The sequence below is a fragment of the Muscardinus avellanarius genome (assembly GCF_963383645.1).
Source record: "Muscardinus avellanarius genome assembly, chromosome: 20".
Classification (NCBI taxonomy): Eukaryota; Metazoa; Chordata; class Mammalia; order Rodentia; family Gliridae; genus Muscardinus; species Muscardinus avellanarius.
Genome location: NC_137806.1, coordinates 3697855 through 3725368, shown reverse-complemented (window position 1 = coordinate 3725368; position 27514 = coordinate 3697855). Strand labels below are relative to the sequence as shown.

Below are 27514 nucleotides of genomic sequence, written 5' to 3'. Positions count from 1 at the left end.
AACAGCATGCAAAGCCTCATGCACACCAAATTCTCTCCAACAACGTGAGTTCTCTTTCAGTCCAGGTGTGGTCCCCAAGTTGGACTTCTCTTGGGGTAACTTTTTCCCTTTATTATAGTTTTTTTTAATTCACTTAGTCTAATCTTTGTACGTTTAGCTCTATTTCCTTTTTCCAGCTTCAGATTTGTGAAGCCTTTTAAATATGTTCTCTTCCTTCTCACCTATTTCCTGATCTTCATATCTGTGTACTTCTTTTTCATTTCATCTCCTTTCTATTTATTTATTCATGTATTTATTTATTGTGGTACTAAGGATTGAACTCAAGGACATTCTACCTCTGAGCTATACCCCCACCCCTATTTTTTATTTTAGTTTGAAACAAGTTCTCACTGAATTGCTGAACATCTTCATAAGTTGCTGAGGCTGGTCTTGGACCTACAATCCTCCTGTCTCAGCCTCCCAAGTACTGCGATTACAGGTGTGTGCCACTGCATCCAGATGACTACTAATTCAATAAAAGGGCACTGTGTGTCTTCCTCTTTGATAAGAAGTCCTTGTTTGTGAACAGTTAGCTGAACAACTTGCTTTTGCAAAAGAGCTTGAGTTCCATATTTCATGGAAGGACTCTCATACATGAATTGCTGTCCTTCAGCTGAATTCTTACACCAAAAATCCCAAAGCCATCAAATTTCCTTTTACCTTTTTTTTTTTAAATCAATTTCCAAACAGTCATCCATGTGGTATAACAACAGAAAAGCAGTGTCCACATGCCTCTTTGAAAACTGGCACCTTTTTCTAACTAAGTTGATGCCTCTGGGTACTTGCTTATATTTTTTTCACAACCTTAATAGGAGCTTCCTAAAAACTCTTTTATTGTGTCAGGTAAAAGGTAGATAACAAGTTTCTAACCCCAAAGGAACTTTCTATTAAGTCATTCAGCCAGGGAGGGAAATCAAAATAATCAATAAAAACCTGAAAAGAAACCCTAAAGGCTAGACAGGTTATATTTACTCTGCGTCCTCTGTTCTGGATCTTCTCTAACCCAAGCCTGTTTGGGAATAACATAACTTTGCCTTCTCTTGCTGTGTCGACAGTAGCTACTAAGCTTCCTTTGAAGGGCAGTTTTGAACAATTGAATGCGTATAAACATACAAGTGTTTTCTTGTTTCTTTGCTGTTGTTGCTGCTGTTGTACTGGGGATGGAACCTAGGGCATTCTACCTCCGAGCTATACCCCTAGCCCTTTCTTTTATGTTTTGTTTTAAACCAAGGTTTCATTAAGTTGCTCAGGTTGGCCTCGAATCTGTTCTCCTGTCTCAGCCTCCCTTGTTCTGGGATTATAGGTGTGCACCACCATGCCCAGCCATACCTATGATTTGAAAATCAAAATTAGGGAATACTGTTAAGAGACATTCTTATACTGTCAATCTTATAGACACAAAACTGGGATTGCAGTGTATAAACTAAAATAAATGTGTTATAGGTTCTGAGTTAGCATTTTGTCAATGTCCTTTCCTGAAGGTTTTTTTTCCCAAAGTATTTTAAGATTGTTCTATTTAACACTGTGCATCAAAGTGTAAAGTTTATGGTTAGATAGTGTAACAGTAGATTAGAATTTATTTTTTGGGTAAATGAAGAGAGATATTTATATTAAATCTTTAAAATTTACAAATAGATTCAAATAATGATGAATGAACATATGACTAATTTAAATGATTAAAAACAAGTTCAGAGCCAGATGTGGTGGCACATGCCTGTAATCCTCGTACTTAGGAGACAGGAGGATCACAAATTTGAGGACAGCCTCCGCAACATAGACTCTTCAGCAACCTACCAAGACCCTGTTTCCAAATAAAAAAAAAACGGCCGGAGGTGTAGCTAAGAGATAAAATGCCCTGAGTTCAATACCCAGCACCACACAAAAAAAGTCCAAGTCTAATCAATCTGCTGGGGTGTGAGGTTCGAACCACTGATTTTGTACTTAATTGGAAATGATATCCAGAGTCTTTTGCCTAGTTGGGTAAAGGGTCAGTTGCGCAGGGTGATGACGGCTCCAGGAGGGAAACTTTATCATTCTTCTTAGGCCTCTCATGCCTTGAATAGAGTAGACAGTCAGTTATGAGGGCTCACTGTGAGGCTGACAGTAGCAGGCTATGTGTGTGCATTTGTAAGTACTTTCTGAGAGTTCAAAACAAGAATACATTAATGGCAATGATTCCGACCTCCAACATACAGGAAACATCCTTTACTCAGCTACTCAAGTAAAAGGGCCTAGATATTTATGGGAATTTCATTAATTTGCTTTGTGGGTAGATTATGACATCCTAGATATCCGTCAACCTTAACCATTTAAATTGAATGAATAGCCTTAAAAATATTGTTTCCTGAAATATTTGATGTTTAATGACATTTAATAACCTTAGAGTGTCCTATAATCCAAGTAAAGAGCTTGGAAATTTGTCTTTGAGGCTCTATTTGGACATCAAATGCAGTTTGTAATAGCACTGTGATATAAATTCACTCAAGAATTATTAAAGGAATCCCTGTTCAACCTAACATTATCATTCAGAGAGAACATTAAGTTTTTTTTGGTAATTTTCTGATAATTATACTTCTTCAAAGTATCTGATAATGGAAGCTTAGTTTTTGTTCCCAAAGCAAACTCAAATAATCACGGACAAGGTTTTGAGAAAAAGGAAAAAAGTTGATTTGTGAGGAAGTAGGGAATATAGTGAACTACCATTTAGAAATAGCTGCTTTTCCTATTCCAAAGAGAAAAACCTGAGGTTTTCAAAGAAATCCAAGGATTTGGCTCTGTGAGTTAATTAGGAAACATAATCCATGCCCAAACAGTATCCTATGATAATATCCTCAGACCTGCCAGCACCAAGCCTTTATTTCTGTGGTCAGTCAATGGAGGGACAGGATAAGTAAGTTAATCCTGTTTCCCTTATGGGGAGGGAAGAGAGAAGGGAGAAAGAAAAGGAGAAAGAAGTGTCCATTTTAAAATCAGCCACCTGCTGGCTGAGTATGACCTGGACCCCTGTGACATATCGATGATCTCAGGTATCATCAGAAGTGAATTTGCCCTAGTAGTTGGGAGACGGAGACAGAAGTCTCAGTAGTGTGGCAGGGCTCTCAGCAACTGGGTGAGACCCTGATTCAAAAGAAAAAAGTAAAATAGGGCTGGGGGTGTAAATCAGAGGCAGAGCACCCTGGATTCAGTGTGAGGAAAGAGATACTACTGAAATTCCTTCCTTTGTAACTCATGCTTCTGGCTACAAATATTAAACACGAAGAAACACAGGCACATGTAAAACACAAAATCTTTTGATTCTGTCCAGTTTTTATCTATATTTTTTTGTTAGTTTCTCTAGAAATCAAGGGTTTTTCAAAAGAAATCTCTTTTGGATGCCACAATTATCGATGAGGACGGCACAAACCGAGTGAATCTAATTCGGATGCTTTTAACATGGGAGGATGATGTCTACGGAATTATTTAAGTGGTCTCAGACTTTAGTGAACTGTATTTGACTGGCTTACTAATCTTGACTTTTATTCAAAATGAAAAAGAGAATTAATACGTTCCAAGTAAAGTTTCCTTTAAAGGGTACGGTCTTCGTATTTATTGCTGAGCCGCTGCAGATTGTTGCACGTGTGAATGCCCGCCGTCTCTGCGCAGGTAACATCCAGATCTTTGCTCCTAAACCTTCACAGTATCTAGGACTTGAGACATCCTCTGCGAAAACCTTGGTACTCTGTGATTCGCTTGGCAATCCCATTAAATTCCCTTAACGTTCCCATTTTTATTTTGGAAAAACGCCTAAAATAATGACGTAACTAAAAAAGCAGAGAAAACCACGATTTCTCAAGAGATTATGGGCAAATTTTATTTCGTGTTTCCAATGTTTTGACACAGCAATCTGCAATAAAGAAGTAAAAGTACTATAACTATAATTCACTCCATCCTAAACTGATTTTTTAAATAGAGCTACTTAATTGCCAAGATTTGGACTAATCCAGAGAACACGAATAAAGCTGCTACTTGAAGTCCACGTGACACTGCAGTCAGCATTTTGCTTCCACTTCTAGCAGAGCATGGCGTCGCGCCGAGGGTTTGGGGGAGAGCAGTTGAGGCTGACTTTAAGGACTCTGTGTGTGTGATCCTTGTGCAGCGCCTGTCCTCCCCGGAGCTTACCAGCCAGGCCATCCGCAAGGCTACGGGTACATGCACCAGACCAGTGTGTCTTCCATGAGGTCGATGCCGCACACACCAAATCTAGTAAGTGTCAACCGCAAGTGTCCCTTCCAGCCCGCGCTTCCCTTTCACCTCAGAAATGAAATATACGTGGGTTGAGTTGAATTGAATAGGGGGCATTTTCATATACAGATAAATGAAGATGTGTTGCCATTTCTACGGCTCTCTCAAGGGAAGCAAAAAGTGAGGTGTAAAGAGGTGAAGTGTAGATCAAAGAAGGCAGTGGGAATCGTATAGAGCAAATCAGGTGCAGTGGCGCATGCCTGTAAGTCCAGCACTAGGGAGTCTGATACCGGAGAATCACAGATTCAAGGCCAGCCTCAGCTACTTACCAGACCTTTGAAGACCTTGCTTCAAAATAAAAAATAAAACGGGGCTGTGGGTGAGGCTCAGAGGTGGAATGACCCTGGCGTTCAACCCCCAGTGCTACACACACACACACACACACACACACACACACACACACACGTATATAAAGCAATAAAACCTAAAGGACTCTACACGTACAATAATAAAGACTTATGTAGGGCAGTAAAACATACAAGTATGCTATTAGTACAATAACCAGATTGTTACTTTGTGATTGATATTAGCCAATTATAAACTTCATTTAGGACTAAAAAGGTACAAGAATTTGGTAGTCAGAGTGATGAGTCAGCCTTAATACTCATCAAAACAGCCATGAAAACCTACACGCCACACCCCAAACAACTTTATACATATATCAAAATCCCACCCCATGAATTTGTACAATCACTGTGTGTCCATTAAAAAAAAAAAAAATATATATATATATATATATATATATATATATATATATATATATTAATAAAAAACTCTTCTCATCCTCCTGGAAATCTTGAAATACTGACCCAAACTTACACGTATGGGGTAAGTTCAGAAGCGGGGCTTGAGATCAGCCAGTTGCGCGTGGCCCCCAGGCTGACGCTGCTTCTCTGACGTCGCCGTTCCTCCATCTCCTCCTTTGCTGGACGCTCAGAAACAGGAGACTCTTCTAAGCTGCGAAGTAACTCTAATTGTTGTGAGTTTCTTTATGTTCCCACCCAGGCTTCCGCCAGCCATGATGCTCTCGATTTTGAGATTTTATGGTTGTGCCTATTAGTTAAATTCTTAGCCTCCAACAGAAACAAACATAGGAAAACTCAGTTTAAAACTCCCTCATTATAACAGATTTAGTTATATGCTTCAATATCCAGAAGCCAAAACTAGCTTTCTGTCACTGTGATACAGAATTATAAAGTATCTAATTTTTTTATATAATTTATGTATTTTTAAGGGGAAACCAAAGAAGCCAATGGGATTTGGGTCCATCTGCCAAAATAGTGGGTTTTGTTTTCTGAAGAATGTACAACAGGGGAGAATCTGCATAATTCTTTTTTTTTTTTTGACACTGGGAAATGAACTTGAGGGAGGGGGCATTATACCTCTGGGCTACACCTGCCCCCCAGCACTTTTTATTTTTATTTTGAAACAGGGTCTTGATAAGTTTTTGAGAGTCTCTCTCACTAAGTTGCTGAGGCTGTCCTCCAACCTGTGATCCTTCTGTTTCAGCCTCCCAACTACAGAGATTATAGGTGTGTGCCACCATATCTGGCAAGAATCTATATAATCTAATAGTTCCAAGGATTATCTGAAGCTAGGAGCTGGCTTTATTGTTTATAACCTACGTTTTGGTATATTAGTTATTGCATTTATTGTCTTTCAGTAGTATCCTTCCTTCTTTTCTTCTTTCTTTATTTCCTTTCTCCCTCCCTTTCTTTTTTCTTTGGATTGAACCCAGAGGCAAGGGTATTCTACCACCGAGCTACACACCCAGCCCTATTTTACTGTTTTATTTTGAAACAGGTTCTTGCTTAGTTGCAGAAGGCCTTGCTAAATTTCTAAGTCTGGCCGAGAACCTGTGCTCCTCCTGTCTCAGGCTCCCAAGTACTGGGATTACAGAGCTGTGACGCCATGCCTATCTTTTCTGGCTATTCTGTTACCTTTATCTCTTCTCTGATGTTCCGATATTTTGAGTTTTATTTAGACTCATAAACCTGAGATCAACACAGATGTTAGGTTCTGGTTTACAGATTTCCAATAATAGACATGCTCAAAAACAAAGTTTTTTCCAGTAAGTTCCCTTATGCATGGGTTGGTTTGCTACGATTAGCCTTTTGGCTGTAACTATTCACGTATCCCTTGTCTAACGCCTTCTTCCTTTTGCAGAGGACCTACCGAGCCATGTACGACTACAGCGCCCAGGATGAAGACGAGGTCTCCTTCCGGGATGGTGACTATATCGTGAACGTGCAGCCCATCGACGACGGCTGGATGTATGGCACAGTGCAGAGGACAGGGCGGACGGGCATGCTTCCCGCAAACTACATCGAGTTTGTGAATTAATTCTCCTTGCCCTTTGAGCTTTATTCTAATGTATTCTCAACCTAATCTTTTTAAAAGATAGAAGATACTTTTAAGCTACCTGGCGATTATTTTACAATAGTGTATCCTTACTTTGACAATTAGACACACAGGTACCAGGAAGGAGGGAGGACTTGTGGGTTGACAGCTGTAGCATTTTCAGTAATTCCCGTACACAAAGTCTTTGCTGTCTGGAGACCTGGTGCTGCTAATTGTGTTTATGGTTTCCTCTGAGTGGCTACTGAACCCTTCTGGGAAATGTATTTTTGTAGACTTTAATAGAGATGTTGATTGTCCCTTCAGTGTAACCCAGTGGATGAAACTTCTTAGCTGTCACTTTGGAATTACCAGAAGCCAATTCTCTTAATTCAGTAACACAGCCAATAATTTAAAAAAAATTATTTAGCTTTTGAGTCAATAGGCAATTTCAAAATCAAGTAGGAATTGCCTACTACAATAAAAATAAACAATGGCAGATTGAGACTGGTTAAAATGATACTGACTGGTGGCCTCAGGGACCAAACAGAAAATTTCCATCTTCCCATAGGCTGGCAGGGGTCTCTTTAGTTCTCATTGATACCAAGGCATATCCCATTTACATTCTATGGACCAGGTTCTGATTGGCTCTGCAGTATGTCAGGACCAAATAACTTTACAGCTACTCTACCAAGGGCAAAGCTTAACGTCATCTGTATTATTTCCCGTGTAGCCTCTACCCTATTGCATGTCATGTGAGTTCAAGTTTCTGTAACATAGACAGCCACGCTGCCAGTTCTGTTATTAAAGCAACCAGTGTGGCTGATATCTAAAAGCCTTTCCCTGTAGTTGCCAGCTCATCAGAAAAACACACTTTGAGAAGTGGCTTGAGATTTTTCCCGCAGCCTTGTGCTCTAGTCCCGAAGGATTTACACCTTAGGAAATACACGCATCTAATACATAAGTGATATAGGTATTTATTAAACAGCTTTCATTAACTTACTGCTGTTGTTTTGGAAGTGAAGAAAGTTTATGAGGATGTGGTTTAAGAAAAAGGAATATAAAAAGAAAAAATGAAAACACCTAGCAAACTAAAGTCACCAACTCTGCACAGAGATGGCCTGGTTTCTTATTTTGGAAAAGAGTATTCAGATTCTGACATGGAAGTCTAGTCACTCAGACTGGCTAATCAAAAGGCTTCCTTTCCACTCTGTTTTTTATATTTTCTCAATCACCTTCAGGGGTTGAAATAGAAATCCCATCAGACATCTTTCAGAAAATCACAAGCCCAACAGGCTGTTTACTGGAAAAAGAAATAAATTGTTGCCCTGTTCTGGGGGCCTCTTCACTCATTGGCTTGATTTTTACAGTCAGAAGTGCAACTCTTGCTGGTGAGTCTTGAGATTTGACCTTGAGTCGATGGTCAAGGTCACCAGAAGACTGTTGTTCCTCGGCAGGCCTGTTTTACTGACTGTGTCCTTTATTGTGACTGGCAACAGGGTACCATTCCTGTGGAATCTGTCTAGTTGTGATGAAACTGAAAAAAAGCAAATTTACAAAAATGAAATGTATGGGTGTTGGAGATATCTACCTTATATGATACATTCAAAGAAATTAAAACATCCTCTACAACATCTTTTATTGAAATGTTTACTAGTCTAAAGGCCAAAGCTGGGTCATCAGTACCTTTGAAGAGTTAGCACATACTTTTGAAGATCGATAGTTTCATTTTACTAGGTTAAAAGAACAAAACGAGCTTTATTACACTAAAGCTGCATGACATTGACATAAAATGCAAAAGAGAAAAATTCAGGCAGGTGTTTTTGGAAGGAGTTTTACAGATTACCACATGACCAGCTTAGCTGATTTCTGTCATTAACATGGCCAGTCTGATTAAACTGATGAAAATCCATTTCTGCTTTGGTGTCTTGTACACAAACTTACAATCTGAATTTGCAAAAGTTTTGCAAATATTTGTGCAATAAAACCAAGGGCAATAAGCCTGCTTAATTTTATTTTGTTAAGTATCTCTTTACATTTTACCCATGCATACTTTTTTGTGATCACAAAAAAGAATAGTTGTTGACTAAATTTACATACTTACTGAAGGATAGGTACAGTTTTTTGATAAATAGCACATGTATAGGAATCTCAAAAGAACTGACTGAAAATAATGCTTGTAGTCAGGAAAGTTACTATAAAGTAAGAGCTTGATGGTCCACGTTTTCCATCTACTGATTTCAAAATCAAGATTCCTTGAATGTAGAAGTCAACACATATTTAGGAGATAAGCGTTCAAAACTTTAAGCTTCAAGCCCGTAGGAATCAATATATGATCAAATTCAACTAGAGAGCAGTTATTTTTTAATAAAGACTGAGGTAGAACACGACATTGCCCGCGCCTAATATTATCAGTTGATAGGGGTGGCGCCGTTACGAATACTTGTCAAGATACTAATGCTCTCAGCAGAATATAACAAAGATGCATGGTACCAAATGCATCTTAATAGCATTTATAAGATGCATAATATCAAATGCTTTTATGGAATCATTATTACAATCAACATTCTTGGGCAGTTTTCCTCCTTTCCACATGCCTCCTGCCTATCTTTAACAACAAATACAGGTAAACACAGCTAAGGAAGAGTTTAAAAACAAATCTTTTACAAATAAAATTCAAAAGGCTGTGTAAATCTAAGCACAGAGCATGCCCCGGTTGCTAAGCTCCTCGTGCACTTCAAGCCTGGCAGGAACGTGAAGGACAATTTGAACCTATGTAAGAGGTTCTGAAAACCAGGCTGGCTGTGGGTCATCTTTCCCTTGAGAAAAGTAGAGCAACAGAATCTATTGTTTTTTGTAGTAAATGTTTTTACTAATTCTTGTTCTCTACCGAGCTTTCTATCTCTAACCTATGGCAAAATGAATTCTTCATGTCTTCTTCTTCTTGTTTGCATATCTGCAGTGTAGCCCCATTTGAAATATTTAGCTGGTTGCCAGCTCCCAGGGAGGCCCTTTACCGCCGTGCCTCCCGGCCCGGCCGCCACAGACCACGCAGGAATCTGTAAGCACAGTTTCCATAAGCACCTTGTAGGACTATGGGTGAGGTTAGACCAGCCCCTCTTGCTATTCCATACCTTGCTTGAAGATAATGAAAATGAGGTTTTGCCGGTTTTACCAGTTTCTCTCTCCCGATCCTCTCCGTTGTCAGCTTTGCTACACTTTGAGCATTAGGAAGAAGGCTTTTCTAAAAGAGGTAGCGGAAATTCAAGAGGCGTACCTCGATTTCAGGTTCACCCACCTCTGGTGGGATGTTAATAATGAAAAGATAAAATGGGGTGTGATTATCAATAACATGTTCCTATATAAAGTGGATAGGGTTTATACCAAAACCATAATTCAGATGTATACAAACATAGGTGCCTTTTTGATTACCCTTATTTATCCATTGTGGTCTTGGAAAGAAAACCAAGCAGGCAGGTGAGCAAGCTTCTACCTACTCTATAGTAATATTTTATTATATGATTAGTATTTTTGTGCTGGGGAAATAGAATACTCCTAACATATTAAGGTGGTAGCTGGTTGTATTTTACCTCTAAAGACTTAGAACTTTATAAGATGCCAATTTCTTCCATCTATTTCTGAAAAGTGTTTTGTGGATTTACATATAGCTGAGATACACAAATGGTAACTTTAGGTTTGGGATTTAAAATACTTAATGTAAGATAGAATAGTGCTGTTATGAGGCTGAATTCACTACCTAAGTTGAACTCTATATGTTTATTCTACCATAGCTGTTTGCTTCCGATACCTGAGAGTGGCTAGACGCCGGCTGCTCTGGGTAACCTAACGTGAGGGTGATAATAGTTAAGTAAGAATCTACGTAAGCTAACTTGCAGATGCTAAGATGAAAGTCTCTTTCTGAAGTGTTCCTTGTCCACTAGGTCCCTTTCCAGTCAACTGTCAATTATCACTGATCAAAGCAGACGAGACGTTGTGCCCTGCGTCTGTGGTCTCATTTCAGGATGCTGAGCCTCCTGGGACCCACAGCCTGGAAGGATCCTGGGCGAATTTTCTTCCCAACTGTTCCCATTACTTTGGTATATTCATGGGATTTCCATATGCCTTTTGTGTTTGCTCTATGATATCTGGTTTGCATAGCATTTACTTCACTGTAATCCAGTTGCTGTTAAGAATGATTTACTTTAAAGGAAAAACAAAACTGCATTGTGGTCCCATTCTTTAGTGTCCATTTAATGAATTGCTGAGCATTTTTGGAAGCAGCGCCAAGTGTTTTACAGGCATGATATGTGTGGAACTGTTGGCCTTTGACTTGTGATAAAAATGCAGATTGAAATCATTGTGTCCTTTGGCTTCTGTTTTCAAAATATGTAGAACTGCGGTTGGCTCATTTGTAAGACTGTACTAACTTTGAGAGCATCCCAGTTTTGAAGGAAACATGTAACGTTCTTTTTCAAGTGCAGTGGCTTAAAGAATGATACCATTGTTATTCACATAGTTTGGCTTTTGTTATGCGAACTGTTAACACCAGCTATTAAACTATATTTTAGTAGAAAGGCTTTAATTCATGTTTATTTCCTCTACACTGTGAATCTTTAAGCCTTGGTGGACTAGAATAACACCGTGCTGCTCAAAGGACTAACCTATGCAAACAATTTCACTCGTTACTGGATGTCGCAGTAAACACATAAAAGACATGCTTTCTCCTGCAGTATGTTACAGTGGCACTGAAATCACTAATGAAGCCCAGTACATAGAGTGTGGTCTTTCACAAGCCCTTCAAGATGACCGTACTCCTTAGCATCAGTATTTGTTTCAAAGCCAGTTGCTGACTTATCTCTTGACAAGTAGGCATGCTGGGTCTGCCTGCGATGCCCTGCAGGTGGCCTCCCAGGAGGAACTGCCTTGTCACCTGCGTGTACTCCCCTTGGGGTCTTAAAATTTTGTGTCCTCTTTCTGTATTTGTCAAACATTCTGATGCACTATTTCCTATCTCCACACACTTGGTTTGCTTAAATAAATGCAGGATATGATGAACTCTTTCTACTTCTTTGCTCGCACCAGGGTTTCTTGGAGCGTGGGTCACTAGACATGGGTGACGGGTATCAGGTTTATCATGACAACTAACATCAAATTGTATCAGAAACGTGTGCTGGCTTCAGAGTCATTCCAAGTGTGTTTCCCGCCCCCAAATTAACTGAGTTTTAAGAGATAACAACACGATACTTTTTCAAGCTCAAATCTTTTTCTGATTTCGTATCAAATGGATGCAAAAATGTGCCTGTGTACTGAACTTCTCTCAGGATTAAATTCTTCATATGTCTTCACGAGTACAATTCTAATTTTCTGGAGTTTGTAAGATGAAAGAAGCAGCTTGGAGGCAAAAAAAATTTAGAAAAGCACAAATAGAGTACATGAAAAAATACTCTCATTTCTGAGTTAATAATGGCTCATTTATCATAGAACATAATTACTTTCCCCCTAATTTACCCACAATTGGAAAAGTGAGTTAGTTTTGAATTTTTCTATCCTGATATACATTTCAGTAGATTAGATCTTAGCCCTGTTGCGTTATTTTGTAAAAGTCCCCTCTTTGGCGCATAATCCTTTCTAATTATAAATTGATAAACTTCATGGATGACTCCTGCTCATAGAATAAACACTTTAACACATTTTTAAATTATTTGCTTTTTACATTTAAAAAGTATGAATTGAATGTGATATTATGAATTGGACATATTCGTGATACTTGAAATGACAACGCAATACAATTATGTGTTGGTTTGAAGAATGCCCTTTTTCTCTCTTGAAGACTTTCTTCTTTCATGCTTATGAACTGACTCTTCAGAATCTAGGCCACAGAGGAAATAATTAGCTTAAAAATATCTTTCTTCCAACCTAAAATAATTTTAGCCTTGGAGTATGCTGTGTCTATAATTTTATCATCCTAGTTTAAAAGTTTATATGTTTAAGTTATATAGACTTACTTAAGGTGTATATATTTTAAGTTATACAAGTGATTGAGATATAAATGACCACCAGAAGCTTTTCCAAGTATCTTCCTACAAAAATACTCAGACATAATGAATCGAAAAGATAAAAGGAAGCTTTCCTTTTCTTCTTTATACAATTTGCTTCTCCTGCACAGCAGGACTGAGTAAGGGTTTCGCGGTGCCAGGAAACTGCACACAGTCCGAGGGTGGGTGAACTTCAGTGATTTTTTTTGTAGTTCTAGGCAAAGTTCTCAGTCCTTTGTCTATTGTATTTATATCTGAGAGCAGTGAAGATTGGATTAAAAAAAAAACAATGAGAAAATGGGTCGAAAGGGTAAAAAGTCTGTATTAGAACAAAGCGCCCTGTTGCTGATTTTGTGTTTACGCTATGGCATTTTGATCTTTGTGGCTTTTGCTTCTTTTTTCTTTATTATTTATTTTTTGAGTAGCAAACCTGAAAGAGAATAGTAGCCTGAAATAGAGAAATGAGCCAAGTCAGAGGTCCTGACGCTCCCACTGAGAGGGTGGGGAGGTGCTTTTGCGTCCCACGCTGGGTGCTCCTTTAGAGCATGAGTTTCTGATTCTTGACCCAAGATAGAGACACTTCTTGCCTCGTGTCCAAGGGGGCTGCTGCCTAAGACCGTGTGGCCCCAATTAATGTGTTTCCTACGTGGCCAATCGTGTTCTGTCTCACATGGTATCTCTTCTCTGGTCATAGCTGACTAGGTCAAGGTGGTTCAGTACGGCTGCACAAGACTTTTCCAATGGGGGTGGGGGAGACTGAGGAGGACTGAGCCCCCCAGTCTCCTTAAGGAAACCTGAATTCAACACATGCAGAAGTTGGTTAACTAGTTCTCTTTTCAAAAATGGAAAGACAAGCCAGGTACAATGGCACATGCTTTTAATCCTCGTACTTAGAAGGCTGAGTCAGGAGGATTGCTGGTTTGAGACCAGCCTCATCAATTTAGTGAGACTCCCAGCAAGACCCTGTTTCCAAATAAAAAGTTAAAAAGGCTTCGGGTATAGCCTGGAGATAGGCTGCCCCTGGGTTCAATCCTTGGCACCCCCTTAAAAAAGAAGAAAGCCACAATAAAAACACAACACCTGAAAGACATAGGGAGAGAAGTCAGGAGGATGCATGTGCTGTTACTAAGCAGAGAGGGGGAAGCATGCATGAGAGGAATCCTGAGATGGGGAAGGATATTGAGAGTGGACACAGTAAGGAGCACGCAGAGTAGAAGGTTGACAGTAGCAGCGACCAGAGAAGGAAGGGGAGAAATGGGTTCTTGTCAAGGGCAGCTCCTTTTGGGGCCAACAGCCCCTGTAGGGGAATGCCCACTCTCCATCACAGGCCCTGGGAGCTTTCCCACCCGCGAGGTCACCCCCTCTGCTGTCCCTGAGTTCCTCGTAAGGCCCTGTGAGGGGCCCTCTCCATCCCTTTCCACCTTTGCATGCAAACCTTCCATTCCTGGAGGTGTGTTTGGGGGTGTGTGTGTCTGTGCCTTGCAATCTCAGCAGCTTGCCCAACAGAACCTCCATAGCATGCACTGGGACAGCTGTCGGCGGCGTCCTTGACGGATGAAGTAATGGGCAACTGGACAAAGAACAGATTCCACCCGTGATGGCAAGATTTGCGCAGTGTCACCCCCAAGACAGCACCAAATGGCAGAGGTGACTGGCACGCCACTTGCATTGTCCCAGCCAAAAGGTAACATGGGTGGCATGGGATTCTGTTGTTGTCTTGAGTTCTATTGTCTATTTTATGTATACTATTGAGAATGACTTTTGTAGTTAAGATATGTTTCTCTGGGTGCTGGGAAGGGTATTAATAATATCGAAGGAGTTTAACATTCACTAGTTGAGACAGAAAGGCTTCGGGGATTTAGAGAATGCCCTCATGTATTTCTAGATGTTTGGTACAGAAACGGGGGATGGCCGCGGCCACTGTGAGACCCTGTGTAACTGCCAGATGAGAGCTGAATTGCTTGCAGAGTTTTATTAAGAAATAACTCTTCGCTGGGTGTGGTGATGCACGCTTGTGATCCCAGCATTCGAGAGACAGGAGGATTGCGGTTTGTGGCCAGCCTCAGCTACTTAGGCCCTTTGCAACTCAGTGAGACCCTGTTTCAAAATAAAGAATAAAAGATAAGGCTGGGGGTGCAGCTCGGAGGTAGAATGCCCCTGGGTTCCATCCCCAGTACCGCAAAAAGAAAAAGAAAAAAAAAAAAAAAGAATAAAAAATAGGGCTGAGGGCATAGCTCAGAGGTAAAATGCCCTTGAGTTTTATCCCCAGCACCACAAGAACAAAACAAAATAAAGAAGTGATACTTAGCTGGGCATAGTGGCACATGCCTGTAATCTCAGTACTTGGGAGGCTGAGACAGGAGGATGACGGGTTCTCAGTCAGTCTCAGCTACTTAGTGAGGCCCTCTGTAACTCAGTGAGACCCTGTTTCATCATAAAATATAAAATAGGATTGGGGGTGTAGCTCAGAGTTAGAATGCCCCAGGGTTCAATCCCCAGTACCACCAAAAACAAAACAAAACAAAAAAAAAGCAAAACAAAACAAAAACCGAAAAGAAATGAGCCTTCCGGGCTCACTCAGTGATAACTCTTGAGGTAGAAGGCAATAGCTGTAATTTATTCACGCAGCAGATATTTATTCTGTATTTACTCAAGTCAAGGCACAGAACAAAGGAACTTCCCTCACAAAGCATGCATAATGGCGGAGAATGTTAAACACACGCATAATTAGTTGATATTAAACAACTAATTATGCATTGCTGCAATTAATTGCTTAATTACAGTTGAAGAGAAAGTGATGACAGAGAAACCTGCCGGCCTTGCTGGGCATCCTCGGAGCTGCAGGGCTGAAACAGAGACGGGAACGGAGGCTGCGGGAGGGTGTGGGCCGCGGCGGAGCAGCTGCTTGGAGCTGAGCTTCTGGACCTGCAGGTGGATGCAGTCGAGTCCATTTTGGCTTTGGGCACGTAAGATGATGAGCAGAAGAGACACTCCAGTCTTGGGCTGTGGGTACAGCTCAGAGGCAGAATCTCTAGTACCAATAAATGAATAAATAAACTTGGTAAATAAGTACAATTCTTGGTGGACCAAAGTCAGGGGGTGCACATGCACAAATTTATGTGTATATACACTCTTCTGTTACTCTAATTATAACTTATCCCACTTTAAAAATACTCAGCAGAGCTGGGCATGATGGTTCACGCTTGTAATCCAGTACTTGGGAGGCTGAGATAGGAGGATTGCAGGTTCAGTGTCACCAATCTAGTGAGGCCCTGTTTCAAAATAAAATAGTGATGGGGGTGTATCTCAAAAGTAGAATGTCCCTGCGTTCAATTCCCAGCACACACATACACACACAGCACATTGCAAAGTTAACTATATAGGTTAAGGTTCACATGTGAACTATTTCCTGTCCTTTTTGGGGTGGTTGGTCATCATATCGGTTTTCCTGTGTATTTACTTCCTCCCTAGATACTTTTGGAAAGTATTTGTTTCCTGGAGCTCCTTGTAATACTATCTGCAGCACGGCCGTCGAATGAAATTCCGTTCTGTCCCGTTTTAGAGTTCACCAATCCAAGAATTGTCATTCCCATATAATATAAGATGTGAGTTAGTTATGCTACATTGCCTGGGCAAAACAGGGAAAAATTATTCTCAATACACGAGAGCGGTTGGTATTCATTTAGAACACAACGTTGCTCAGAGGCACATCGTAGCTTTGTTTATAAAATTCTAGCAAGGATCTTGGACATCTGTCTACCTTCTTTACTAGTCTGACAGTATGGATGCATGCTTTACCTTGGGCCATTCAAATCAATGAATGTAACTTTGGGACATATTTGGTCCTAATCAATGCCTGCTAAGATGCTTGTGAGAATACTCGGTTCAGTAGGGCCCACTAAGCTCCCTGATGGTCCCGACTAAAACCCTTTGGGATTTGCAGATTGTCTCAGCACTTCTGACCGGTGTGTTTTAACACCATTTCAACAAACATTTATTTTTATTTTTATGTTTTTGGTACTGGGGATTGAGCCCAGGAGTGGTCTACCTCTGAGCTATATCCCTAGTCCAGTCTTTTCATTTTTTTATTTTGAAACAGGGTTTCTCTAAGTTGCTGAGGATCTAAGAAGCTGAAACTGGCTTCAAACTTTAGCTGTGATCCTTTCGTCTCAGCCTCCCAGGTTCTGGGATTATCAGTACACACCATCATGTCTGGCTTCAGCGAGCATTTCTTAATGCCAGCTGGGTTCAGTCTTAGACTCATGAGATTCTCTGATGCGTCGTGATAGTCCACCACTTTGTAGCTGTGTAAGGCCTTTCTTTGTCTTTTCTTCCTTTACCATCCCTTCTATTTTCTAAAGAATGTATTGGTTCTGCACTTCTGCTCCGATTTGATCTTTACTGTATACCTGTATTGACTTCTCTATTCCGTGTTTTTGTGCAATTAAAATTTAAAAAACATAATAAGCGAGTCATTTATTCTCCCTGTAGAACAGTCAGAAGTATAGAGAAGGAAAACGTCAATTATAAACTCAGTGTCAGGAATGATGCGTGATCATGCATGTCCTTCCAGAGTATTTATTATACATATTCCTATATTTCTTTTTACCTTTTCCTTTTTTATGTTAGGAATTGAATCCAGGGGTGTTCTACCTCTAGGCTACACTCTCATCTTTTTTTTGTTTTTGTTATTTTGAAACAAAATCTCCCTGAGTTGCTGAAACTGGCTGCAAACTTGTGATCCTTCTGTCTCAGCCTCCCAAGAACTGGGATTATAGGCATGTGCCACCTTACCTGGCTCATGTTAATGTATTTCTAAATACTTGTTTCATTAGCAATTGCACTTTTTTTTACATTTAACATTATATAATGAAAATTTATTTTAATATTAAACTTTTTGGGGGAACTATTACCCAAATATAGATAAATGATAAATTAACCTTGGTCATTGATATGATTTCCCTCTTAAAATGTTGCAGTGAGTATTTTCATATTTTTTCATTGTTATTTAATTAGGCTAAATGGGATTTCTGGGACAAAGGCTTTAGCTAAAAATTGCTCATTTGTGAGCTAGCAAAATTTACCGATTCAGATTGTTTCTCTTTGATGCGTCTCCATTTCTGTGATTGCCAGTGAGATCAGCCACTTACAACTTATTTGCCCCTCTGCTTTCTGGTGTTACATTTTGTTGCCTGGGATATTCAGCATTTAGAAAGAATTTTTTCAGGTTCTTATATATGTGGCAAAATTGTCCCCTCCCCAACAAGTTTCTGCAAGCCAGGAGTGGCGGCACACACTTGTAATCCCAGTACTTGGGAGACTGAGACAGGAGGATCACAGGCTCAAGGCAAGCCTCAGCAACTTAGCGAGGCTCTCTGCAACTTAGACTCTTTTTTTAAGATTAAAAAAAAATAGGGCTGGAAGTGTAGCTCAAAGGTCTAATGCCTCTGAGTTCAATCCTCAGTACTGAAAAAAATATATGCATATAAGCTCCTACCTAGAGCTCATGTGTGTGGCTCTCATCAAGCCTTCTGTGACGTAGACTGGCCGTGTCTCTGAGTACCTTTTTTAACTTACAGAACCTGCTTCGTAAACGGTGCATGTTAATGGCCTCACTTTTATACACGCAAATGCTGTGTGCTAAAACCCAAGAGATAGTAAACATACAGAAAAGGAGCGAGACTTTGTGGGTGGGGGAGTGGAGAGTAGAAGGTATAGGGAATGCTTTGCCCATAGCCCTTTAAGCTGGCTAAGTGAGAGAATAAAGAGAAAGGAAAATGCAGAGGGGCTTATGCATCAAGGTGATGGATAACCAGACCGGGAGGCTTCAATAACACAGGTACCTTCACAGTGTGGAGGCGGCAAGTCTGAGACCCAGTGTCTGCAAAATGGCGATGTCTCAGGCTTGCTTCTTCCTGTGACCTGGAGGTGGCAATCTTCTCCTGTTTTTATAAGGTCATCTCATCTTCCGAACCTGTGTCCTCATTTCTTCCTCTCTCTCCTTCCTCCCTCCCTCCCTTCCTCCCTCCCTTCCTTCCTTCCTGAGATTGAACCCAGGGGTGCTCTACCACTGGGAGCACCCAGCTCTTTTTATTTTAAAATGGGGTCTTTACACTCCCCGGTCTTTCTATTTTTTAACAGTGTCTTGCTAAATTGCTTGAATCTGTGATCCTCCTGTCTCAGCCTCCCAAGTACTAGGATTACAAACATGCACCATCTTTTCCTCTTTTTGTAAGGCCATTAATCATATTGATAATCAAATGACCTCAGTTTACCCTAGTTACCGCTTTAAAGATCCTATCTCCTCATGAAGCCACATTATAAAATATTAGATTGTATGGCTTCAACCTGTGAGGTGTTTTATTTTAGGGGAGGTTGGAACAGTTCAGCCCCTTTGGGAATAAAATAATAGTACCTGTGGGTAACAAAACATTATCACTATAGCTAGGAAGGGAATTAATTAAGAGATAATTAAGAATGGAGATATTTCCTGAATCTTCAAGAAAGACATTTGAACAATGAAGAAACTGAGAATGAGAAAGGATGGGTGATTGGCCCAAAGCCACACAGCAAGTTACTCAGAGCTGGGGCCACAGACTGGGACAAGGATTTCTGTTCTCATGTCTTCCTGCCCACCCCCAACCCCACTTCGGACGGAAGCTTGGCTCTGCAGCTTGGCTGTGCCCCTGTGGCTCCTCCTCTGACTCTAACCCTTGGTAGCCATCTTGAGCCAGGCAATCCGCTGATGAGGGCCCCAAACCACTGCTGCTATGTGGCACTCTCTGGAAGGCTGGTGTTCCACCAGGCCCTCCTGCAGGCATCTCTCCTCTACATATGGAGGTGGAGTCAATGTAGCAAAGCCCGGTTTTCTTTATACACCCTCTCTGGAGGGAGCCCATCTCCCACCACAGTGCAGGAGTTTGTGTGTGTGTTAATTCAATGTAGAAACACAGGATCCTCTTAGCCCTGCATCTCTTCCCATCCCCTTGTCCAAGGCCTCCCCCGGGATTTTTCACTTCCGTTTTCATGACTTCTGGTTTTGGTCACAGGATATTGTCCCTCCGCTGGTATATTTTCATAACATCTTGTTTTTATCTCTTTGCAGTAAGTTTTTCCAGAGGTTCAGCCTCCCAGGAGATGAGGAATTGAGATTACACAATCAGTTTGTCTTCTATTGCCACTAATGGGACCTTTATCCACTGGGGTATTGGGTGTACCCACCAAACTGTTGTTCCTTGGTGAGAAAGTTTAGCTCCTAACATGACCCAAATGGGATGAGTTTGCTATTTTTTAGATCTGGTTATTATATAGTGTGGATGTTAAATGTCCCCCAAAGGCCCATGTGTCAGAGCTGTGGGCCCCAGGGTGGGACCTCTCGGAGGTGGGCTAAATGGGAGGAAGGTAGTTACTGCAGGAAGGGCTGTGGATTGATGCACTCCAGCCCTTCCTCTTCCTCTCTTGCTTCCTGATCATGAGATGAGTCGTTTGCTCTGCTGTGCACTCTCCACATTGCCATCTGTCACCCCACCGGAGGCCCCGAGCAATGGATCTGTCCCCAAATAGACTAGAACCTTTAGAACTGTGAGCCAAAGCAAGCCCTTTCCCGTTATAATTAATTACCTCAGGTATTCTGTTATAGCAATGGAAATATGGTTCACACCATCTTGCTCTCATGCAGAGAACTCCTGAACAGAGCCAGAACCTGGTATGGGTTGCGTATCCCCTGATCTAAAATGCTTGGCACCAGAAGTATTTCAAATTTGGGATTTTTTTGGTGCCATAACTCATTATGTATATGCAGATATTCAAGTTTTAGAATATCTGTATATACATAATGAGTTATGGTACCAAGTCTATACAAAATTCACTTATCTTTTATATAGATACATCATACATATAACCTGAACATACTTGTATACAACACTTTCTGTGAATCTGTATTTTGACAGTGACCTATTGCATAAGGTTAGGAATGGAATTTTCCACTTGTGGCATCCAGTTAATGCTCAGAAAGTTTCCTAGTTTGTAGCATTATGCATTTTCAGATTAAGAATATTTGACTTGTAGTGCTTAATAAGGAAACACAAAAGTATGACAAAGAGAAAATTCATTCGTGTCCTAGAGATAAACTTATCTCCATTGTCTAATCTTTAATATGAGATTTATTTTCATTTTTTAAATATTTTGGTGCTTGGAATTGAACCCAGGGGTATTCTACCTTTGAACTATACCCCCAACTCTATTTTATATTTTAATTTGGAAATTGGGTCTTACTACGTTTCTTAGAGCCTTGCTAAGTTGCTGAGGCTGTCTTCGAACCTGTGATTCTCCTATCTCAGCCTTCCAAGTACTGAGATTGCAGTTGTACCTGGAAAATGAGAGTTTTTAGCAAGGTAGTTTCTGGTGTGCTGAATCCCTGCCTGACTAAACTCATGTTTGATGACAGAGGGATGCTGAAGGCTGGACAGAACAAGTCTTGGTCTTCAAAGTTACAGCATGAAGACGGAATCACCTTTACCTGTGAGCTGGTAACAATTCATCTGTAGAATGGAGGGAGGTTTCTATCTCGTGCACGCTCCTGGGTATCATGCTTGTATTTCTATCTCGTGAACGCTCCTGGGTATCATGCTTGTAGAGACTCAGCACAGTACTCAGCTCAAAGTAGGGTGACATAAAAGACAGTAGAAACCACAAGTGGCCCTCTGGGAGTGTGCCCTTGTCAATGTTTATAAAGGAGAGCTCATTTCCATTTCACCTCCAATGGGGTCAACGAGTAGATTTATAAATGCACACATTCATTAAAAACAGATTAAATATTAATTGAATATTAATTAAATATAGAGAGATGGCACCACAGCATGTTAAGACAGCTTAGGCATTTGTATAAAGGGAGGACCTGGGCAGAGGGAATTACAGCAACTCTTCAATATTTAGATGTCTATGACAATAAGTTTCATTTCAGTCCATTGAGAGACCTGGTATACTTTCACATGTTCTAATTTGTGAATGACCATTTAGGATATTAATTTCAGAAATGAAGGAGGAGTGATACGCCAGGACTTTAAAAAATGTGTAGCTAATTGAATCTCTGGTAGTTAGCACTAATAGATTTAATTATATGAAAGAGACACAGGAGGGCAGCTGCGTACTATTTCTGAATCCTGTCTGCTCCAGCATATTACGCTAGAATTGAGTGTATGAAGAATAAGAAAAACGGGAAATTGTCCTTAATAAATGTTGTGTATGAATGCAATAAAATTACTTAATTAGAACCGCATTAATTCTGCTTTATACCACTCAAATCCTTACTGACGATGGTCAACAAGCAAGGATGTTATTAACGCCCTACTGGGTAGCTTTTGATAGTATCTGTCTTTAGACAGAACTTTCTGTTGATGCCTTAAGAGTGATTTGACTGATCTGAAAGTGAGCTGGGGGGATAAGTGGTGGTTTCGTAAACTGCTGGAGATTTTGGTCCTGCGGAGAAGCATTTGTGTTAGGATGAAGTGGGTATCCCGTGCAGAGCTTAGCAATCCTGTAGGGTTGGCAGGAATTTCTCAGCTCCTGTATCCATACATATCTTAGGATTTGGTTTACTTCCGGTACCTTTCCATGTCGTTCTTTGAGACCCACAGTAGGTACCAGAGGAAGTTGTGTGAAGTCTGTGCAGTGGGTCCCATTGTGAGGGTCAGGCAAATGCTGAGCACTAAGATAATATACTCTAAGGATGCCTAGAATGGCCAGGGTCTGCATTATGTCCAGTTTGTGTAGCTGTGTGGAAACAGTGAGAAAAAGAGCTACGTCTCAGCACAGATCAGCCTGGAGCTGTACCGTCCCCATGCTGCAGCAGAGTTGGCATTGACCTGAGCAGGATGCATGAGCTTTGTAAAGGCAGGTGTCTACTAAACTTAACAACCTGCTCCAAAGTGCGTATAGATGGTGGGTAGGACTTAATGCACTTCAGTGAATATTTATGATCTGCATGTGACAAGGTCCAGTTTATGATGGATGCGAGTAATCCATCAAGGGTGCCTTGAGCAGAACTAACTGATCAGGGAGGAGATGGCAGTGTGTGTGTGTGTGTGTGTGTGTGTGTGTGTGTGTGTGTGTGTGTGTTTCTAAGCATTCTAGGCATAGGAGCCAGTATGAGAGCAGCTGTTTGGGCCATGGGTTGATAGTTCATGCTATCGGTTGGCATGCCAATTTGACAAGTTCAGAGTGAAACCAAAGGAACTGGGAGTCTTACTGAGACCCAGTCAGGATTATGGTGTACCAAGTGTGCGACTTCTCAGTGAGAAAGTACAATGGGACTAGTCCTGGATGGAAGGTAGCCTGGCTTAGAGACTCAAGAACCCGAGAACTGGCTGTGGGACCACTCTTCTAGAAACAAAAGGGCAGGGCGCTTGTCCTCAGGTCTTGGTGTTAGTTCCATTTTAAGCACTGGGAGCAAGATATGCATTTAGGAGTTAGAGTTGGGGATGGAGAAGGGCAGAGCATTCAAAAAGCATGGCACATCGGGGAATCCAGTGAAAGCAAACGGAGAAGCTGAGAAAGGCATCCAGGTCAGAAAGTAAACCATACCAACCAGGACTCCGATATCACTGCTGACCATGCTTCAAGAAGCAGTTTGTCCTTGTGGTTGGATTAAAACAACTTTCCTGGGAAGTACAAGAACATCCGGAGCTGCTGGTTCCCTCGAGAGCTGCAGCATTCCAGCACCACAGCACAATCTATGTAAGAAAGGAATCCTATCCCAGGACGAGTGGGAGAGGGGCGCCAGCCTTGGTCCCTTCATGAGGTCACGTCTTCAGGTGCAGCCAAGTTTCACCCAAGGGTGCTGAAGGAATTGAAATACATAACCAGGGAGTGGCCACTGGCAATCTTTAAAAAATCATATAATAAGAGAGGAACCTAAACACTAATGACAAATAAATGCACACGTTTTCAAAAAGGGTGGACTCTAGAAACTACAGACAAGTAAGTTTGCACAAAATTTGGCCAAATTACAGAATGTTAAGCAGATGTCTGATGAGCACTTTCAAAAGAATGTGTTGACCACCGGAAGGTGTGAATTCACAAGTTATGCCAAAGTGTCCTCATCTTTTGTGAAGGCATTTCAACTGAGTTGGTAGAACAGGGGACTCACAGAGTACCACTGTGTCTTGGTACTCACAGGGGACTCACAGAGTACCACTGTGTCTTGGTACTCACAGGGGACTCACAGAGTACCACTGTGTCTTGGTACTCACAGGGGACTCACAGAGTACCACTGTGTCTTGGTACTCACAGGGGACTCACAGAGTACCACTGTGTCTTGGTACTCACAGGGGACTCACAGAGTACCACTGTGTCTTGGTACTCACAGGGGACTCACAGAGTACCACTGTGTCTTGGTACTCACAGGGGACTCACAGAGTACCACTGTGTCTTGGTTTAGGAAAATGTTTGGTAAAATCTAGCATGCCAAGATATTACTGTGGAAAACAGAGCAACATATAAATAGTATGGAAATATTTGTGGGGATGGATAGGGTTTGTTTGAAAATTCTGTGCTCAGAATAGAAGAAGTTCAATTCACAGTGACATTTGATGTCTGCTCTTGTTGCTTCTTGTAATTTCTCACTAGAAGACACAACAGAAATTAGAACCAACTGCCACATTATTGCTGGCATCATAGCACTATTTCTACTAAGTTCAAAGCTAACGGTAATGACAATTATCAACCTATAAGTGATTGCTTAGATGTAGGTCAAAATACCCTTTCTTTCCTCTTATACTATTTAGTCCCTGCTTTAGAAACAAGAAATCTATACAAACTAGAAAACTAGACATCTGCTGCCTTTTCATTGGAACAAAGACACCAGTCACAAGAACAACCAAATCTAGGAATACTTGTCTCAAATACATTATAAGATTTTGCTGAATGATAGAGATATAAAATAATATGAATACATGGAGAACTCTGTTCCTGAATAAAAAGATTAAACATTGTGAATATCTTAATTCTTCCATAGTTAATCACAAATTTAATGGGTCTAAATAAAATCATTAAATTTTTTTGACTTAAGATTCTGAGTGCATATAGAAAAATAAATAGTAAGGATGATTAAGAAAACTGTTTCTAGTGTATTTCAGAATTTAGTGTATGATAAATGAAACACCACGAACTGGTAGAGGAGAGATTAATTAATTAAAAATTAGCTTTTAAAATATGTATTCTTTTAGTTAAACATTCTTGATGGGATTGTAAATTAGTATAGTCACTATGTAAATCAGTGTGGAGGCTCTTCTAAATGCAAGAAATAGAACCACTGTGGGTACTGGGAGGTCTGACTGTGAGATCTGGTCAGAGATCACGCCGGAGTCGGACAGAGAACGAAAGAGAAACACCCTGACCATCGCCCTGCCAGAGATGACCTGTCTACTAACACACCAAACAGCAGCGGACATGACTGCTTCTGCACTACCCCTTCCTTGCCCCATCAGGAGCCCCCATCTTGTAAGGAAGTGGCTTTCCGACTCTTCTCTCCCCAGTCAGATGCCTTCTTTCCGATTTTATTCCTAAATAAAGCCTGTTTTCTGCTGTTGGCCTGTGTTTTATTTGCCTGTATATCCCAACAACCACCATCTAACCCAGCTATGCCACTTTGCAATATTTATAAACAAGAATTAAAGTCAGCATGCTAAGTGATATATGAATACCCATGTTCACAGCAGCGCATTCACAATAGCCAAGTTGTGGAACCAGCATAGGTGTCTGTCAGCAGATGACTAGAGAAATAAAATGTGGTATACACACAGTGAAATTTATTCAGTCATAAAGAAGAAGAATTCTAATTTTTGTTTCAGGAAAATGGATGGAACCAGACAACATCATGCTATATGAAATACACCAGATTCAGAAAGTCAAGGGCCATATGCTTCCTCTCATGTTTGAAAACTAGAGATAAAAAAAGGAGTCTAATCAAGATTAGGAGAGACCAGTAGAATAGTAGAAGGGGGTGAGATGGGAGGAGGGGGAGAGAGAAAAGAGGTGCTGGGGAATGAAATCAAATTATGTTATGTGCATGTACAAATAAGTTACAATGGATGCTGCTATCGTATATTTTAATGCAGCAATAAAAAAGAAATATTTTTTCTGGAACAAAACAAGTTGTTTTTTAACATCAAATTTCCAAAATAGATATCAGAAAATATAAAAAATCATTTGATTAAAAAGAAGAGAATATAGATGAATATTTGAAGATGGTGAGTAGAGAAAAATGGCTAAACATATTGCAATGGACACTTAACAACCCAGAAAAAAGCTATTGATTTAATGTAAACTTTATTTTTAAAATTACTTTTTATTGAACTTTTATCTTGGTGATAATTGTAAATTCACATTTGCTGCTAAGAACAGATACTCACAGATCCTGTGTATCTTCCAGTTTCCCCCCCAATCTTGCAAAACAGTATCTCAGCCAGGATATTGCCATCGATATGGTCAAAATCCAGAGAAGTTCATTACCACAAAGCTCGTCACATTCTCCTTTCACCTGCACTCCTCTTCCTTCCTGCTCTCCCCTCTCCATCCTTAACTCCTGACCACCACTTGTCTTTTCTTTACTTCTCCGATCCTGTGATTTTAAAAATGATATATATAAATGAACGTATACAATTAGTAACCACTGGATTTTATTTCTATTTAGTTTAATTTCTGGAAGATTCATCCAGATTGTTGCATGGATCAATAGTGCTGTTGCATCTATCAAAAGTTCATTCCTTTTTATTACTGAGTAGTATTCCCTGATATGAATACACCACAGTTTAAGAATTCACCCAACAAAGAACAAGTGGATTGTTTCTAGGTTTGGTCTTTTATAAATAAAACTGTTAAGAATATTTGCGTATAGGCTGTCACTCAAACATAAGGTTTTATTTCTCTTAGGCAAATGCCTGTATTTTCAAGATACTGCCAAACAATTTTGCAGATGGCTGTACCATTCTATATTCATGCAAGCAGTGCATGAGTGTGATCTAATTTATTTGCATCCTCATCAGCATTTGGTATTGTCATTTAAGATTTTTTTAGATATTCTGATAGGTGGGTAGTGATGTCTTATTATAGTTTAAATTTGCATTTTTATGAACAAATGGTGTTGAACATGGTTTCATGAGCTTATTTTTTATTTTGTGTAATACCTATGCATGTTATTTTCTAAATAGATTGTTTTTCTAAGTGTGGTGTTTTTACAGATACACATTGTACTAGTATTTTATTGGATATGTGATTTGAAGATATTTCGTCTTAACATACAGCTTGTCTTTTCATTTTCTTAACAGGTGTTGGATAGAAAAATGTTTTTAATTTTGGTGATATTCAACTTAGCAATTTAAAATTTTTAACTCTGTGTGTGTGTGTGTGTGTGTGTGTGTGTGTGTGTGTATTGTTGGGGATTGAATCCAGGACCTTGTGCATGATAGTCAAGCACCACAATTTTTATTTTTTATGAATCTTGCTTTTGATATCAAGTCTAAGAAATCTGCTTAGCATTAGATCTCCGATTCTTCCTAATGATTTGTATTTTTGTATTTTACACTTAAGTTGGTGGTTCATTTGAACTGATTTTTATATAAGATGTGAGATTTAACTCAAGGTTTTTATGGATGGATATCTCTTTGCTCCATTGTTTAAAAGAGTATTCTTTCTCTATTGCACTGCATTTACACTTTGGTTAAAAATTAATTTGACATTTTATAGTTTTATTCCTGTTTTTTTTTTATTCCATTCCATCTATATATCTTTCCTTCCCCAATATAGTCTAGATTACATAGCTGTGT

At 40.2% G+C, this 27514-nt stretch overlaps 1 protein-coding gene across 1 annotated transcript in view; it reads left to right on the top strand.

Annotated features, from left to right (window-relative positions):
- Positions 1 to 6663, top strand: part of NEBL (nebulette) — a gene marked incomplete at both ends in the record, with an annotated part of 126094 nt that extends 119431 nt beyond the window's left edge. The window contains 2 exon segments of the mRNA XM_080716878.1: positions 4175 to 4281; positions 6487 to 6663. Coding sequence (XP_080573004.1) covers positions 4175 to 4281; positions 6487 to 6663 — 284 coding nt within the window.
- Between the last annotated feature and the right edge of the window lie 20851 nt (positions 6664 to 27514).